General features: G+C 43.7%; 1 protein-coding gene across 7 annotated transcripts in view; it reads left to right on the forward strand.

Annotated features, from left to right (window-relative positions):
- Positions 1-3,229: 3,229 nt before the first annotated feature.
- Positions 3,230-19,327, forward strand: part of LOC122058169 (2-dehydro-3-deoxyphosphooctonate aldolase) — a 29,873-nt gene continuing 13,775 nt past the window's right edge. For 6 of the 7 annotated variants that reach the window (XM_042620700.1, XM_042620699.1, XM_042620701.1 and 3 more), the window contains exons 1-11: positions 3,230-3,391; positions 3,514-3,612; positions 4,035-4,107; positions 4,601-4,698; positions 4,798-4,894; positions 5,141-5,206; positions 5,460-5,519; positions 5,650-5,724; positions 6,401-6,485; positions 7,741-7,799; positions 8,006-8,050. In XM_042620700.1, coding sequence (XP_042476634.1) covers positions 4,072-4,107; positions 4,601-4,698; positions 4,798-4,894; positions 5,141-5,206; positions 5,460-5,519; positions 5,650-5,724; positions 6,401-6,485; positions 7,741-7,799; positions 8,006-8,050 — 621 coding nt within the window. In that variant the 5' untranslated portion in view covers positions 3,230-3,391; positions 3,514-3,612; positions 4,035-4,071. The remainder of the gene's footprint in view (positions 3,392-3,513; positions 3,613-4,034; positions 4,108-4,600; positions 4,699-4,797; positions 4,895-5,140; positions 5,207-5,459; positions 5,520-5,649; positions 5,725-6,400; positions 6,486-7,740; positions 7,800-8,005; positions 8,051-19,327) is intronic. The other variant, XM_042620696.1, reaches the window with a different exon arrangement.

Below are 19,327 nucleotides of genomic sequence, written 5' to 3' on the forward strand. Positions count from 1 at the left end.
TATATCTCTGAACATCGAAAACTTTAGTAGCTTTGTTTTTCAGAGGTCTTGATCCCGATTGCGTTGAAACCGAAGGCAAGGATCCTTTTTTTCTTTTTGGAGTCGTTCTATTGGACGAAAAATTGCAGGAAATCTGTTCAAAGTTTGATGTCCGACGCCGAGACTCCAAATCGCTCGACACCTCCATTGGGGCAGATGCTCCAACAGTAGCAACAACAACCGTTGAAGCGTCACCTTCCCTTCTCGTCCACGAGACCACCATTCGTACCTACCGATGATTACCATCGGATCTCCTCAGCTGAAGCTATAGTTGTTAAATTTACTGTGAGTTTTACTTGAATACGTCTTTCCACTTGAAGAATCTGATTCCTCAAGTTGTTCTCTGCTGTTTGTTTTTTTTGGAACTTTGGAGCTTTGTTTTTCTGTACCTTCTTTGCTTGGATTGGGTCAATGTTCCATTTTTTTTGGAATTTCATATATCATTTGTTCACTGCGTTTTGCTTGAATGGAATGGGGTAGTTTTGTTGAGAAATCCTTTGGTACTGAGTTGCTTTATGGTTTAGTTTACACAGGGCTCATGATTTTTCCAGCACGTTTTGGTGAGAGGCTTCAATTTATTATGGTATTACTTCTGTATTTTCCCGATCCATGCTTTGGTTGTTAATTTGGTGTTAGAAGATGCTAGTGGTTGGGATCGATAAAGCAGTAATGGATGTCTGTAGTACCAAATATAAAAGGGAAATGGCCTTGTGAATTGAGGTTGCATATGGATGCATTACACATGATCCCGAGTTTCAATTGGGTCAGATTGCTGGATCTCAGCTTGGGTTGTGAAGTAAAATAAGGAGAAACTGTTTATTATCTATGGGAGTGAGTCTATGATTCTCGCAGCCGCCGTAGTCGCCGTTGCCAGAAGGGGGTTATAGCCACCGCCGATCTGAAAAGCCCTGAGGATCTTCTTCTCCAATGTTTTTCTTCTCCAACTCATTAAAGTAGGGCTGTGGTGAAATCGATTTGGGGACTACAAGTACTGAGGGTAATTCCGGTACTACATTATTTTTAAGGGCAAAATGGTATTTAGAAAAAAAAAATGAACTGCTAATATCAGCATTCTTGGTATATTCTGTAACAGAGATTGACGATAGGGGGTTTGAGTCTAATATGGTGAAAGAGAGGGGGTATTCCTATAATACTGACATTCTCTAGGGGGTAGTGCTGTAAATTACCCTTTATTAAATGATTCATTTTGGTTTTCCCTACAAAATCTTGCACCAAACTAAATCAAATCATCTAAACCGGAACCAAACGGATTCACACCCTTAAGAAATATCGATCATAAATCATACCAAACTTCTCTATTTATGTTCATAAATTAAAGTGTAATTTACAGCGCCCCCCTTGGAGAATGCCATTATTATAGGAACACCCATTCTATTTTACCAAATTAATTCAGACCCCCTACCGTCAGTCTCTGTTAAGTGATGCTATGAAATAACACTTTAACCCTTATGAGTAAAACACCCTTATCTTATTATCCCAAAAATACCCCTCTCTTCACACGTATACCGTTTCATTATCTCTGTATCACTTTCTCTCCATGGTTATGCTATTGAAATCGGAGTCTTGAGCTTTCCCTTCTTTCTGACAATGGCTATCGAAGGCATAAGAAGCGTGGCCTCTTCATATTGTTGGGGTCGTAACAGTCCTGCCCAGGTTGTATCTCCGAGCAATTCGCCTTCCCAGGCCCACTCGCCCAATCCAGCACCGCCTTTATAGGTTACACTTCAATCTGTTAAAAGTTCTTTGTAAGTTGTTTCCTTTTATGTTAGGGTTAGAATGTATAAGCTGTAACTAAGCCTTAATCATCAATATTGCTTCGATCTAATTCTTCTCACCACCCAATAGGTTGGAAATTCCCTTCGCGTTGTTGGTGAATGCTAAGCTTTCGTAGCATTCTTATGAGAGAGAGAGAGAGAGAGAGAGAGAGAGAGAGAGAGCCTGGAGCTGGAGTACTCACAGAGTTTCCCCCCGGAAGATAAGACAATGAGAGCAACTTTGGCATCGCAGCGAATGGAGAGCTCGAACGCCTTCTTGAGCAATCCATTCCGACGCTTAGAGAAGGTCACTTGCTTGCTTGTCAAGTTCTCGATTCGTTTCATTTGAGTTTTCCCTCCCACCATATCTCCTCCTCTTCCAACTAAACAATCGATCTATCCCAATTAAGAACCATGATCAGTATGTACAAGATAATATAAAGAGGGGAAACAAAGACAGAGAGACGAAATTCTTACCAAAGCTTCTAAATCCTGAAAACCGAACAATCAGTCCATCCCAATTAAGAACTATGATCAGTACGTACAAGATCATATAAAGAGGGGAAAACCAAGACAAAAAGACAAGATTCATGCCAAAGCTTCCAAATCCTGAAAACCGAGAGTGAAAAGAGAAGGTCTTCTTCATCAAATAAAAAATGGAAGGAAAGAGATCTGTGCAAAAAGTGCAGCCAAAACCACATCCAAAAATGAAAGGATGAAGAAGCCTTCGCCGCGAGTTGCCGCAAGTCCCTCCACGACGTCGTTCGTTGCCGCTGCCGCTGTTCTTCAGTTGACTTACCTGCATCCGCATGAACGAAATCTTTGGCTTCTCTCTCCTTATTCTCTATACCTCTGATCTTCCCATTCCCCGTTCGATCTGAAGCTTTTATCACAGCAATGTCCTTAGAGATGATCTGAATCAGAGCCGAGGTGAAGGAATCTCTGCTGCTGCTGTCGCCTCCGTCGCCACCGAGGAGTTGATTTGAATCAGAGATGGATAAGTCCATCCATTTTTTATATGGAACGTCATCAAGAGTTGAGGATCACTAGGAACGTTCTTCCGCCGTAGTCGCCGGAAGGGGGTTCGTAGCCGCTGATTTGAAAAGCCTTGAGGAACGTTCTTCCGCTGTAGTCGTCGTCGCCGTTGCTGGAAGGGTTGTGATGAAATCAATTTGGTGATTGCTAGTGATGTGGGTGATTTTGGTACTTCAATATTTTGAAGGGTAAAATGGTATTTATAAAAAAAAAAAGAACTGCTGCTGGAAGCATTCTTAATATATTCTATAACAGAGACTGACGAAGTCGGAGTCTAATCTAGTGAAAGGAAAGGTGTTCTTATAATAATGGCATTTTCTAGGGATGGCATTGTAAATTACCCTAAATTAAACTATATGGTATAGAAGCTGTTCCTCCTATTTGGTACCTCCATTGCCAATTGTTCTAAAACGTGAAGCTAGGGCCGAACTCCTTTTTGGCGTTCGTTTAAATAATTCGTGTTCCTTCCACTGTCACTCTAACTATCTCTTCTGCGTCGTTTGGAGCTCATTGCCATTCTCGTACTAGAGTTCTACAAGTAGGTATTTTTTCAGTTTCAAATATGATTAAATTCATTCAAAATCGAGATCCAGAAAACTGAATTTGATTCTACATAAAGTTCTTCCAAATTAGTAGGCTTGTTAATCTGCATCTCAATCTGCAGGTCTTGGAGGATAGTACGTGGATGAACATTTATATTTTATTTTTTTTGCACTAACGTGCACCGTTCTCTCGAAGTTTCATTATTGATCCATAGGACAAGGTATGATATTTTGTTTCCAGCTTTAAAGAGATAATGTATGACTTCATCCTTCTAAGAAATTAGTTGTTTCCCTCTTGGACGAATATGGTACCTTTGCAGGTTCTTCAGTTCACTAGATTAGCTGCATTTCGATCAATTTTGTATATGATTTTATATTTTTCTTGAATGTATCCTGGTTGCATCTTTAATTTTTAAAGCCACTTGAATGGTTGTAACTGATTCACTATTAGAATTTTCGGTTCAACTCTGTTTTAAGCTTAAGCAACTTCATGTTTTCTATGAAGCACTGACACATTACCGTCTTATTGTTGTTTTATTCGAATTTTTATGAGTAATTGTTGTTTTATTCTTCATGGATCTGAATAAATTGTTGTTTCGTTCGTCATGGATCTGAACAGTGTTTTTCAACTCTCTGTTTGCAGCCTTATTTGACTCCCATCTAGTGGCTGAAATCAAGATATGGATTCCTCCACAGTGCTATTTAACCAACTGAAGGTTTAATGCTACTATTAGATTTCCTTTTTTCTTTACTTTTTACAAATTATTTGCATGCTATTGGCACAGTTACCGTATATGAACCACATTGTTTTGTCGTTTTTGTCTTTGAGAAAAATTCTTTTCACTCTCTTAAGAATGTGGCTTGAGCATTATGTTAACTAGTTTATACATGGAGTGAAAAATTAATGGGAAAACTGATCTATATTTACTATTGTAAATTCTTTCTAATCCCAGGAATGGTTGTGTGATTATGGTTTGGAGTTAATGTCAAGAAATTAACTAATTCATGCATTTGATGAAACAGAAATTGAAAAAACTTCCGTACACTCTCTATTGCATGATATTTTAAAGGCTAAAGCTATGTTGCGCGATTATGGTTTAAGTTAGTGTCAAGATATCAATTAGAGTGCTAACTCTGTAGAGTGCAATTTTGCTGATTGTGACATGCAATACTGATAGATATGTTGTATTTTGTGTTGACAACAAATAGGAAGCAAATCCATTTTTCTTACTAGCTGGCCCCAATGTGATTGAATCTGAGGAGCACATTCTACGAATGGCCAAAAATATAAAGAATATTACCTCCAAGTGAGTTTCATCTCTTCCAAATTGTGCCTTAGTTTTGGTGAAAAATGTGGCTGTAAAGACACAGTTACTTCTTATCATGATTTATATCTGTTTATTCAGAATCGGCCTGCAGCTGGTGTTCAAGTCAAGCTTTGACAAAGCAAACCGTACTTCATCCAAGTCATTTCGTGGTCCTGGTATGGATGAAGGCTTGAAGGTAGAATTTTTTTTTCATACTTTGTATTTTGTGTTGTTGAAAATATGAATGTCATTTAATACAATCATGGTCATATCTGAAAATAATACTCCAATTAATTCTACAACTATGTAACTGTTTTAACTTCATCAAATATTCTTCAAATTTATGTCTGCAATTTAATAGTTTTAACTTATTAACATTGTACAAGAAATAATCTTGTTCTTTGCTTTCTTAGCTGTTCTTGTTACTCCTTTTTGAATGCAGATCCTTGAAAAGGCCAAAATGGCATATGATATCCCAATAGTGACTGATGTTCATGAGGCTAGCCAGGTATATTCTGCTCTATTCCTTGTATCCACCCAAATGTTTCATGTTGAAGTGGTTCTTTAGGGGCATATTAAAGGTGAAGACACATTTATCATTCTGGGTGCTACCACTTGATCTTTCATTTCTGTCTGACATCTTTTCAGTATTCATTGTCTAATTTGATTTATTTTAAACTCCAAACACAAATAATAGTAATAATAAATAAATAAATAAATGAAATGTTTCATTTCTGTTATGCATCTTCCTTTGCATGCAGTGTGAACCTGTTGGCAGAGTTGCAGATATTATTCAGATCCCTGCTTTCCTATGCCGTCAGGTTACTATCAAAATTTTTTGACATCTTCCTGATCAAATTTTATCAATAGATTTAATGATTCATGTAGGTTCTAATACTTGTCAGTTTTTCTCTTCGTTTTCCCTTATACATCTCTTATAATTTATTACAGACAGATCTCCTAGTTGCAGCTGCCAAGACCGGAAAGATTATCAATATCAAGAAAGGTCAATTTTGTGCTCCTTCAGTAAGCGTCCAGATCAACTATGTTGCTCTTTATTTTTCAGTAACTAGAAATATGTAAAGTTGTTGTATTTGTTTTTCTCTAATCCTTGGCCACTTGCCGTCGCAATTATTTTGAGTAGAATATCAGCTGTTCCTAATGTATGAAATTACAGGAGAAGTACTTCATAATGCTTTGGTTGGGCTTCTGTTAATTTCAAAATGCAGAAACCACGTTGAACTAGGTGGAGCAGGTTGTTCCATGACTATTGCAGCTGGGGATAAACCTTTGTTATAACTCCCTGGACATTGCACAATGATTGAACAGAAAACAAATTTATCTTCATTAACACTATTTTGGGTATTCTAGCAGTAATTTTTCTGAGTGATTGGTAAAAGTGATTTGCGTTTTCATTTCTGGAGATGAGATAATGATTCATGTGCTTGATTCAGATCTTGAACTGGAGATGATAACATGTTTAAGGAGGCTGTAGTGTGTTGTATTCTCCTCCCCTTGAAACACCTGATTGCAATTTTTATGTGGAACGAACATAAGCAACAAAAAACTGTTTTTTTTTTTTTTTTCAGGCCCCTTTGGACTTGACTCATGTTATGCTAGAGCTCATCATTTTGCTCAACTTGGATATACATTTTTTTTCCCCCAAGTATTGGGTTAATTAATAACTGTGGGTATTTGTCAGGTGATGGCAAATTCTGCTGAAAAAGTTAGATTGGCTGGGAACCAGAATGTCATGGTTTGTGAGCGAGGAACGATGTTTGGCTATAGTAAGTCCTGCATTTACCGTAGGCTTCTGAAATTTGTTGAAGTGTAGGTTCTAAGTTTCTAATATAATATACTCTTTCTTTCTTCATAAAAAGAAGCTTTTACTCTAATAAATTACCTAGTAAAAGTAACAGACCAACAGATGTACAAATTCGTGACATCTCCAAAGTCCATCTCTTGGAGGCTTTGAGATGCAACAGTTTATTGGCAAAGACAACACTAGAAGTTGTTTTCAAAAAGGTACCTTTGATGAAATTTCTTTCAATTTGTTGAGGTTAGGAGCTAACTGAGGCAGTTAACATGCACAAACAATGAAGTTGGCAGAATGAAAATTGCTCCAGCGTTGTACTTTGAACATCCAAATAGCCCTTAGTATGATAGGATTGTTGTTGGCTCACTGTATCTCCTTAAAGCATGCAAGGAATGAAGACATCTTGCACTGTTGGTCCCTTTCACAAAATGATTACCCACATCCATGATATATCCCAACCAGGCTACCTATCCCACCCCTCCCCCCCACCCCCACCCCCACCCCCACCAAAAAAAAAAAAAAAAAAGTTTCTGCAATGCCATTAGGCATAGGCCCTTATTATCCTTCATAGCAAAGATAGCATTGCTGATTTCCTGTGGACTTCATCTCATGATCTGATTGTTCCTCACCAAAGTACAATTTACATTTCACTTGTTACTCAATAAAATACAAAGATTTCTCTGAGAAATCTATTTTCATATTTCTAAACTGTTCTTGGAAATGAGAAACAGCCATAATTCTATCACCAGCATCCTCTGTAACTTCGTTGCCTTGCTTATCTTTTAGGCCAAGTGTGTTTTTATGACCTTGCCTTGAACTTTAAGAATTATGGAAGAAGCTTTAGTGGATTATTCAAACTTGAGCCTATTGTCACAACTCCTGCTTCATGTATGGTTCATTGCCAGTACAAGTAGTCCTTGAAGTAGCTCCTCTCTGTTTTCAAAATCAGTGTTAGTAGGGCTGCTGACCAGAGTTGGACAATGAATCGATCAATCTGATTCATCAGATCATGAAAGAATTTTCTACTGCTCTGTTTGAGTTTGGCCTTTAATGATTTGAGTTTCATCTTGTTCATCTACTGGGGGAGGGGGAGAGGGAGGGTGAGGGAAAGTGAGATGTAACTTGAGCTTCCTAGTAAACAGATCAATGGGTAAAGATGGAGTTCACCCTCCTTTGGTTGCTTTAGTCTTCATGATTTGATGACCATATTAAATTTTAATGTGTAGATGATTTGATTGTCGACCCGCGCAACCTGGAGTGGATGAGGGAAGCTAATTGTCCTGTTGTAAGTGAATAATTTATTTCAACCATCATTTTATGTCTTCTTATCTTCTGGTCATTTCCACAATTATTTTTTTCTTTCTTTTCTTTAGTGTTCTAGTAACATTAAAGGTCTTATTGTACCTTTGCTGTTATTGCCACATTGTTGCACAAATAAAAAAACCATGTTGTTAAGCAGCTGCCCATTTAATGGAATTTGTTTCCTCACAGGTAGCAGATGTTACACATTCATTGCAGCAGCCTGCTGGGAAGAAGGTGTGTTCCATTGTTTTCAATTTTAAATGATAGTTGGAAATTGTGTTTATCCTTGACTACAACAAACACATACAGATAATGAAATTGTAAAGATTCATTTGTTTTCATGTTAATCACTTTAGATTTGACTACTGAAGTTGTAATTCTTTGATTAATGAACAAGAGGCCACAACCACAAATGCTCCCCTTCATGAACCCGAAAATGCATGAAGATTGTAATTGTTATTCTGAGTGAATTATTGAAACTATTTGAGGCGTTCTAGTGTAGGGAAAATAAAAACATTAGAACACAAACCCACAAGACAGAATCACAGTGAACCAAACAGACAGATTATGTGGAAAGAATGTAGAATGACTGATATCTCTAAATTAAACTGATGTATGGGACTGAAATCCCCATCTAATGAAGGTAATGCTGATTGAATGCTCAAAATTACAGGTTAATCCAATGGTTGGGGGGGGGGGGGAGGATAGGGAGTGACAACCAGAAACTGAATCTTGAAAGTATAGGAAAACAGAATTAGCACTAAGGATATTCTTAATGACTATCAATCCTGCAGTCGGGTTCCAGATTGGGATTGAAGGCAATAACAGGGGGAAGGAATAACATGCTAAAAACTCAGATTAATCTGATGGTTAGATGTTCCAGAATCAGAGACTGAAGATTAAAATTTGTTGTTGTCTACACCTATCAGAGACAATTAGTTGGGCCGGACATTCTTCAGAACAGGTTAGGATACTAAAGGACGGTAAGATTCATTTAATCAAGCATCAAACAAAGACTGATTTACCTGTTATGGGCCTGAGACAATGAATTTGCTGAACCTTTCATGGACAGAGATGAGGAAGGTAGGAAAGAGACAAAGACAAGAAGAAGAGAATGGTTGACCTGGTTTCACCACCAAAGGCCAAGGGAGGCTTCACCACCAGCCAACCTAGGAATCACCACCTAGGATTGCACCTTGATTCACCACAAGTTGCTGCTTCATTCAGATATTTTTTCAACACTCAAAATTGTGGGGATGTTCTCCCTTCTCTTTATTTATGATACATAAACAATATTACAAAAAATATAAACCCTCATGCGCAAGCCATAGGCTGCCAAATAACAGAAGGTCTTCTCCCAGAATGAAATAGAAAGTAATAAAATAAGTAAAGAAAATAGAAACTCCTTACTAAATAGTGTCATTACAAAGAAATAAAAAGTAACAAAAATAGTAAGTAGATAAAGATCTTGAAAGATTTCAACAGAAGCTCCTATTCTCCTCCATGCAATCTGTCTTTGGGCTCACAATATCTTCCAAGTGATGCAGATAAGTTACTTAAAGGGTTAGTTTATTGGAAATAAGCTTTCGGTTGAGTTATGTAGGTGTTGGGCCTTTGATCCCATATGTATTCTTTGTAATAGGCCACTTTAGTGGGCCTAAAATATGGGTGGAAAGTAGGAAAAACGAGATTTACTTCATAAGTTTAGTTAAGATTCCCAGTCTTGATATGCTTTGGTTGTTTTGTTTGGGTCCAACTCCATGTTGGAGTCTTAAGTATCTTTTAGGAGTCATATTGAGTTCAATTATGTTTTTATTTGGTGGACAAATAGCTCAAGTCCTAAGCTAAGTAGGTTTCCTTATTTGGGTATTTTTTCTTTGTTATTTTAGTTTTCTAATCAGTTTAGGTTTCCCAATTAGTTAAGGATTGAGTTAGACCTTTCATTTTTAGTGTTTGATTCGGTTTTGAGTCTTCTAAGTTTGTAAGGGGCTACAGGCCTAAAACATTGTACAAGAATTTAATTGAATAAAATTTTCTCTTGATGTTTGCAAATTATTTGCCTGAAGTAGACTCTGTTCATTAGCTGGGATAGCTGAGGGGGAGTGACCAAGGCTGAGATAGCCATTCCCCTACCCCTATGTTCCTCCTTTATTTTTCTGTTTTATTCTTCTTACTTGTTCTTGAATCTAAAATTTATTGATAGTACTAAAGATCCTACCTGGGATTGGATCACTTGTGATTTGATCTTACATCACCAAGAGTCCTCTCAAAGCAAGGAAACAACCACCAGCAGTAGCCCCCATGCAATGACACTATGGGGCCCGCTAAATCTGTTAGAATCTCTTCTTTTAAACCTGCTGTTTGAAGGCTACTTGGGCAGAAACTTGGGCTTGGCCATGGGCTTACACATGACCAACACATAGGCCCAAATATGGGCCTGAGCATCACTAATGCAGATGGCCAAAAACCTTGGTTTGGGCTGGTTATAACCAAATCCATCTGGATCATTTAGGGGCCTGTTTGCACTGGCCTTATGCTGCATCACTATTAGTTACAAGCTAATGAGAATTCTTTTGGTGAGATTGATTGGGGCCAGTACCATGGAACGTTTAGGAAAGGAACTCAAGTCTTTAAGGAAACCTTCCACTCAACATACAGCTTTCTAGATTTGATCAGTGGTCGACTGGGCTTCAGCATATCATATCTTTAGGGGCTTATCAACTGACTCTTTGATTTGAAGATGATGTTGGCTGGCTCATTCTTTGTGATCTGGCTCCTCTGAACATTAGATGTTATTTGATGTCATAACCTCAACTTGGTCTCATGAACACTGCTAATGCCTCTCATTTCTTAAATAATTCTCTTTTCATTTTGCAAAGAAAATCAATACATTTACACTGGATGAGATTTTGTAACTGTTGAGAAAAAAAAAAGGGTGCTGATTCTGTGCTGGAATCAAGTTTAGTTTAACCCAATTTTTCTCCCTGTTTGTATCGCTTTTTTTTTGCAATGCTTTCAATCTGTTATTCTCATTCTCATAGAAATGGAAAATCATGGGGGAACAAAAAATAAATATCATAAACCCTTATGTTTATGACCATAGGAGAAGTAGTGAGGAAAAGACATGCAAAGTTTAAGTTTTGGCTCTAATATGACCTCGAATAGGTATGGAGGGCAAGGATACATGTAGCTGACCTCATTTAGGTGGGATTTTTCTGAGGTGGTATTGTTATCTTCCTTTCTTTATTTACTTTTATTATTATTTTAACCTCTAATGGATCCATGTAGCTGACCCCATTTAGTTGAGAAAAGGCTCAGTTGTTGTTGTTGTAGACGTCTACAACAACAACTTAACCTTATCTCAATTAGATGGGGTCGGCTACATGGATCTGTGCAAAGACAAAGTAAGAATAGTAAAAGTAAAAGGAAAGGAACACAACTTAGAAAAATCCCCCTTAAATGTGGTTGACTACATGGATCCTTGCCCTCAAATCAGCTCTATTCGAGGCCACACCTGGGACAAGACCTAAACTATGCATGTCTTTCCTCACTACTTCTCCTATGGTCATTTATGCCTGCCGTAGCTCTTTTAGTTCCTTCAATTTGAATTAGATCACTCCTCCTTACTAATGCATCCCAAGGCCTCCATTGAATATGGCCATGCCACCTCAAATGACTTTCTCAGAGCTTATTATAAATCGGGGCAACTTCCAAATCAGCTCTAATATGGTCATTCTTTACTTTATCCTTCCTAGTTTTAGCGCACATCCATCTCAACATCCTCATCTCTACTGTACATAGCTTATTTATATGATACTTCTTAACTACCCAACATTCCGCCCCACACGTCATAGCTGGTCATTCGGAAATCCTATAGAATTTTCCTTTAAGCTTTAAAGGAACACGTCAATCACACAACACTCCGGACGCACCTCTCTACATATCCATCTTACTTTAATTCTCTATGAAATATCATCCTCTATGTCGCCTTCTTTATTTATAGTTGACCCCATATATTTAAAAGGATCACTTTGTGGTATCTCACTTTTTCCTCAACTTTCACCATTCATGTTTAGCTATGAGATAATTAAATTGCTTCTTGTTCCAACATTTTTTTTCCTATCATTTTAAGTATGCGTGTTATTTCAATTTCTTGTTGCACCAACTTTTATTAGTTTCTTTTTTGTTATATCTAGATAAATCTAGTTCCTTCTTTTTTACTTATTAGTTTCTGAATAAATTGGTATCTGCGAGGCCATGTTTCCAAACAAGGTGTTTGAAAGCGGATCTACTATAGAATCACCATAAAGGTGTATTCTGGATGGTCTAAGTTGTGCGGTAGTGATATAGCCAAAATAACCTCTCAGTGGGGGCAATGACAAGTGTCGCTTATGAGACACGTGTCCTCCGCCAGACGAAGGTTCCGAGAGACCACTCACGCTCAATCACCGAGGCACGCTCGCAAAATCACGCGGGATCACGTCGTCTGCATGAGGGGGATATTCCCCCAGAGGGTTGGACGTATTCGAGTGGGACTCTAAGAGGGAAGAAGGGGGAAAACCCTAAACCCGAAGAGCTATATAAGAAGGCACGGAAGAAAGGGGAAGGTAAGTTCTGATACCCTCACCATTACTCCCTTATTGAACTGTGCGGCCGACCCTGACTTGAGCGTCGGAGGACTAACCCCGGACAAAGCTCCGGGCCCCCGTCGTCTGTGTTTGTGTAGGTTCGACTAGCGGGGTATTTTTGGCAGCAACAGATTGGCGCCGTATGTGGGAACGACGGTAATGGTGGGGAGAACCTACAACCGAAAAAGGACGAGAGCGACGTCCAACATAGACATGGGGGAAGAACCTTCAGGGGAGCTTCCTCCCTCGGCGGAGATTGGACGAGAGAGGGGCCATGACGACCGGGAAGTGTCCGTCAGATACCAGCGTTCGGCTGGATATTCAGTACGTGAAGGCAGCGACCATCAGCCTCCCGCGGCCCAGGAGTACGTGACGAGGCAGCAGTTCGAAGACCTCCAGGACAAATATAACCGGATGGCCGAGACTATGAGGGAGGTCTCCAAAGTTGTCTCCCATAGGACCGGCGGAGCACCCCCAGGTCCCCACGTCCAGTTTGAGAGGGCTCGAGAAGAAGACCGAAGCAGTACGGGATCGACGAGGGCCGGTCGTGACCCTCGAAGCCGAGCAAGGGAGAGTCCCGCGCCCCGAAGTAGGACGCGACGCGCCGCCAGAGACCCGCATGGGGATCAGCACCAAGGAGACAAACAGAGGTCCGAGGACTCGGGATTAAAGAGGATGATCTTAGACCTGAAGGACGAGATCAGAAAGGTGGCAGAAAACCAGACGGGGAACCGCGAGCCCGACCTCACCAATGATACGGCCTTAGCTGACGAGGTCATGAGGGACCCGCTCCCGGTCGGTTTTCGCCTGCCCAAGTACGACACCTATGACGGGTCGGGGGACCCCGTCGATCACTTGGAAGGTTTTAAGGTCGCCATGCAATTCCATCGCGTCTCAGAAAATATTATGTGTCGGGCCCTCCCATTGACGTTCAGGGGGGCGGCGAGGCTGTGGTACAACCGACTGCTGACGAAGTCGATCCACAGCTTCAGCGACCTGAGTTACTTCTTCGTGAAGGGGTTCTCTAGTAGCCAGCCCCTCCAGAAGACTACGTTGAACCTAACCAACGTTAAACAGCAAGAAGGGGAATTGCTGCGGAACTATATGAAGCGATTCCAACAAGAAAAGATCACAATCAGGGGCCTAGACCCGAAGGAGGAATTCACGGCCCTGCTAGGTGGCGTCAAGGACAAGGAGTTGAAGAGGTCCCTGGCGAAGCATACGCCTAGAGACCTGACCGAACTGAGGGCGCGATGTGATAAGTACATCCAGATGGAAGAGACCCTCCAGGCAGATGAAGAAGTCGAAAGGAAGGCGGCGAGGAAGAGGCCCTTAAGGGTTGATAATAAACCCGTCGAAGAAGGAAAAAGACGAAAGTCCGAGCGCAGTCGGGCCCCCAGCCCACCGAGGAAGTTTGAGAGGTATGCACCCCTGAACCGAAGGCGAACAAAGGTGTTAATGCAGATAAAAGATTCCCCAGATGCCAGGGCCATGAAGTGGCCAGGAAAGATGGGGCGACATCCCGAAAGACGCAATGTGGACAGATACTGCCACTTCCACAGAGACCACGGCCATGATACCGAGGACTGTTGGCATCTCAAGGGGGAGATAGAAGGAATGATCAGAAGGGGATACTTAGGCAGATTTGTAGATCGGGAGAAAGAGTTGGCTCCAGAAGGCAATGGCCGGAGGGAAAACCGCCGGAGAGATGGCGGAGGTCGTTATGAGAGAAGGGGGCTCGCTCGCAGAGGAAATCAAGAACAGCGGAGGAACCAGACACCGGAGGAAGATGAGCGCCGGCCCCGAGAGGAGAACAAGAGCCCAACAAGAGTTATAGCGACTATCTGTGGAGGCCCAGCCGCAGGAGAGTTCGGTCTCTGCCAGGAAGGCGAAGGCCTACGCGAGGAGCGTACATGTGGCAGAATGGTCGAACAAGAAGGCGAAGACGGGGACGGTCATCTCCTTCTCAGATGATGATCTAGAAGGGGTACAGACCCCACATGACGATGCCTTGGTCATCACTATGACCATAGGAGATTGCAAAGTGAAGAGGATCTTAGTGGATAACGGCAGCTCAGCTGATATCCTGTTCCTTGAAGCTTTCCGGAAGATGGGCCTCGATGAAGGAAAATTAAAGAAGGTCGAACACCCGTTGCAGGGATTCTCTGGTGCCCCGGTGAAGGTGGAGGGGTCGATTGAGCTGCCGGTTCGAGCGGGCACCAGAGATCGCCAGGCGACGGTGATGATCAAATTCCTGGTGGTGAGCATTACATCAGTGTATAATGCCATACTAGGAAGGGTCGGGTTGAACCTGTTGAAGGCCATCGTCTCCACCCCCCATCTCAAAATGAAGTTCCCCACCAAGAAGGGCGTCGGGGAGTGTCGGGGCGATCAAGAGACATCCCGGAGATGTTACGACACTACTCTCTGGGGAAAAGAAAAGGCGGGTGAGACGCTCCCGATAGAGGATCTACGTGATGATGCCAGTTATCAACGGGGGGAGCCGACCGAAGATTTGGTGCAAGTTGAAGCTGAAGAAGGGGATGACACCCGGCAATTCCAGATTGGGGCTACCATGCCAAGGTCGCAGCGAGAAAAACTCATCTCATTCCTACGGAACAACGCTGACGTATTCGCCTGGTCGGCGTCAGACATGCCCGGAATCGATCGAGAGGTGATAGAACATCACCTGAATGTTAGCCCGATGAAGAAGCCGGTGCAGCAGAGGAAGAGGACGTTCGCCCCAGAAAGACAGAAGAAGATAGACGAGGAAGTAGAAAAGTTGCTGAAGGCCCGGTTCATCCGCGAGATCCAGTACCCGGAGTGGATATCTAACGTGGTGATGGTCCCGAAGGCAAACGGGAAGTGGAGGATCTGCATCGACTTCACCGACCTGAATAAGGCCTGCCCCAAGGATGCATACCCCCTGCCAAAGATAGACCTACTCATCGACGCCACGGCGGGATACGAGGCGCTGAGTTTCATGGATGCATACTCGGGATACAACCAAATCAAAATGGCCGAGGCTGATGTCCCGAAAACATCCTTCATAACTGAAGGGGGGTTATACTGCTATGAGGTCATGCCTTTCGGACTAAAGAACGCAGGGGCCACCTACCAAAGGTTGGTGAATAAAGTTTTCAAAAGACTGATCGGCAAGACCATGGAAGTGTATGTGGACGACATGCTCGTGAAAAGCCTGAAGGCGGAAAGACACATCCAAGACTTGGAAGAGGCGTTCCAAGTGCTGCGACGGTACGGCATGAAGCTGAACCCGGCAAAATGTGCCTTCGGAGTAGCCTCGGGGAAGTTTCTCGGCTTCATCGTCTCGGAAAGAGGAATCGAAGCCAACCCAGTCAAAATACAGGCCATTCGGGACATGAGGTCACCCCAGAACGTAAAGCAAGTCCAGGAGCTGACGGGTCGGGTCGCCGCCCTCGGGAGATTCATGTCTCGGTCCGCAGATAGATGCCTTCCTTTCTTCAAAGCGCTGAAAGGGACCAAAAAGTTCGAGTGGACGGAGGAGTGCGAAAAATCTTTCGAACAATTGAAGGAATACTTGGCCGCACCCCCGCTGCTGACAAAGCCGAACACCGGGGATGCCTTGCAGCTGTACCTTGCTGTATCGGCAGTTGCTGTAAGCGCCGTATTGACGAAAGAGGAAGGAAGGCAACAAAGGCCAATATACTACGTCAGCCGAACCCTTCTAGATGCCGAGACAAGATACCGAAAGGCGGAGAAAGTGGCGTACGCCCTCGTGACGGCGGCAAGAAAGCTGAGGCCATATTTTCAGTCACATACGGTATGCGTACTCACCGACCAGCCCCTGAAGAAAATACTGCAGCGACCAGATATGTCCGGTCGCCTGGTAAATTGGGCCATAGAGCTGGGAGAGTTCGACATCCAGTACAAGCCGAGAACCGCTATTAAAGCACAGGCCCTCGCAGACTTCATAGCGGAGACGACGATCCCCGATGACCCGCAGGAATCTGCCGAGGAACGAGGAGATGAGGCTTGGACACTGTATGTGGATGGGGCTTCCAACAGCGATGGAAGCGGCGCAGGAATCGTGTTGGTAAGCCCTGAGGGTTTCAAAGTAGAATGCGCCCTACGATTCGACTTCGAAGCCTCCAACAATGAAGCGGAGTACGAAGCGATAATAGCCGGAATTAATCTGGCTCGGGCTTTGATGGTGAAGGAACTAGTAGTGAATAGCGACTCCCAACTCGTGGTGCGGCAAGTGAATGGTGAATACGAAGCCAAAGAGCAGAGGATGGCGGAATACTTGAACATTGTGCGAAGTAGGTCAGCGGCTTTCAGGGAATTTGAGGTAAAGCAGGTGTCACGAGAAGAGAATGCTAGCGCAGACGCACTATCACAGCTGGCCACTTCCGATTTCGCAGAACTCGGACGAGCGGTGTATTTCGAAGTACTACCACAGCCAAGCATCGAAAAACCCCGCGAGGTGTTACCCGTAGGTGAAAACGGCCAAAGCTGGATGGACGCCATAATAGAATACCTCAAGGAGGGAAAGCTCCCAGAGAACAGGGACGAAGCAAGAAAAGTAAGAATGAGGTCAGCGCGCTTCTTCCTGAAAGACGACACGCTATACAAGATAGGGTTTACCTCACCATACCTCAAGTGCCTGGATTCTTCCGACGGCGAGTACGCGCTCCGGGAGGTGCATGAGGGGATATGTGGCCAACACCTTGGGGCCCGGGCCCTGGCACACAAAGTACTAAGGCAGGGCCTGTACTGGCCGACAATGAGAAAGGACGCAGAATCACTGGTCAGGAAATGTGTCAAGTGCCAGATGTTCGCCCCCGTGCCTAGGCTACATTCCACCGAGCTATCGTCCCTATCTAGCCCAGTGCCGTTCGCCATGTGGGGAATGGACATCTTAGGCCCGTTCCCCCTGGCCACGAGACAGAGGAAGTTTGTCGTGGTGGCAGTCGACTACTTCACGAAGTGGGCGGAAGCCGAAGCCCTAGCAACGATAACTGAAAAGAACATAAGGGACTTCTTCCAAAGGGCGATGGTATACAGATTTGGAATCCCCCAGGTTGTGGTTACGGACAATGGAACTCAGTTTGCCAATCCAACCTTCGACGCGTTCTGTGAAGCCCTCGGCATCAACCACAGGAAAACCTCCGTCGGGTATCCCTCGACCAATGGGCAAACAGAAGTAACCAACCGTACGTTACTCCAAGGGATAAAAAAGAGGCTAGATGATGCCAAAGGACTATGGGCAGACGAGTTGCACCACATTCTCTGGGCTTACCGCACCACTGAGAGGTTAGCTACCGGAGAAACACCCTTCATGTTAACATACGGCACTGAAGCTGTACTCCCAGTGGAGATAGGGGCTATTACCCATCGGATTCGGTACTACAACGAAGACGAAAACGACGGAGGACTCCGGGCAAATTTGGACCTCTTGGCAGAAACCAGAGAAGCTTCACAGGAAAGGATCGCCGCCTACCAGCGGAGGGCCGCTAGGCACTACAACACCAAAGTCCGGAAGAACGAGTTTAGGCAGGGCGACCTTGTCCTCAGAAGGGCGGAAGTGTCAGACCCAAGGCATCAAGGGAAGCTAGACCCAAGCTGGGAAGGTCCCTACAGAGTCTCGAGGATAATACGACCAGGGTCCTACCACCTAGAGACTACGGGGGGAGTAAGGGTACCCCGATCGTGGAACTCAGATAATCTAAGAAAATTCCACCAGTAGTAAAGTAGCGGGCACGCACTCGTCATTTGTAAATTTTTCCGTCTGTCGTTCTTTGCAATTATTGTCCTTTTGAACCTTTTTAAGTTGTAATTCATCTTGAAATCCGCGAGATTTTATGGATAATACGAGAGCTGGTTTACGGCAACTGAGAATTCTCCTACCTCTAACCCTGAGGAACGGATGACTGAAGATCCACACCTTGGTGGAGGCTCAAACAATGCAAGGTTGACCCGGCCGAATCACCCCTTTGGCTCGGAGTTCGGCCATAGCCGAACAGACCTGACCGAAGGGCTAGCATCTAACAGACCCTTCGGCTGGAACCGAGGATACACTTGGTGATTCTGACTATCGGACGGTCGACCTTCGGTTAACCTTTTGGCCTGAGCCGAAAGCAAAGTACTTTATCACTTGGTGATCCTGACTATTGGACGGTCGACCTTTGGTGAACCCTTCGGCTGGAGCCGAAGGCAAAACACTTGGATTGCTTGGTGATTGGCTATTGAAGGGTCGACCTTCGGTGAACCCTTCGGCTGGAGCCAAAGGCAAAACGCTTGGATTACTTGGTGATTGGCTATTGAGGGGTCGACCTTCGGTGAACCCTTCGGCTCAAGCCGAGAGGGAAAACACTTGTAAAATATTGCTAGTGATAATAGGGTCGGCCTTCGTCTGACTTACTAACAGGTCGACCCTCGGCCAAGTCTCGGGGCCATGCGCCTAATAAGGCCAACTAGGGTTTCGGCCCTCTGCAACTATTTACTAATCAAAGATCATTAAACAGACAGGAGTTGGAAAAAGAACGATTGCATTGATAAAGCCCGAAGGCATGGATTACATACGAAGCCCGAAGGCAAAGATTACATTTAAGGCCCGAAGGCTAGTTACATGACAAGAAGGGGATAGTCTGCGCTGAGAGCCGAGGCGACCTCAAGGAGCGTCCGTCGGGTTCGCGGCCTCGTCTTCGGCGGGGAGTGCCTCCTGGTCCGAACCTCCACGACCAGGGGTCGGAGGGACTTCCCTATGCAGCTGGACCTCGCCTTCCTCGCTGCAGCCCCCACCGTCGGCATCTGCAACCTCGGTGGCCGATGGTACCACCTCCACATCGTCGTCCTCAAAGATGAGGCCGCTGTCTGCAAAGGAAACCCCGGGGTAGCGCCC

The sequence above is a fragment of the Macadamia integrifolia genome, chromosome 12, assembly GCF_013358625.1.
Source record: "Macadamia integrifolia cultivar HAES 741 chromosome 12, SCU_Mint_v3, whole genome shotgun sequence".
NCBI classification, from domain to species: domain Eukaryota; kingdom Viridiplantae; phylum Streptophyta; class Magnoliopsida; order Proteales; family Proteaceae; genus Macadamia; species Macadamia integrifolia.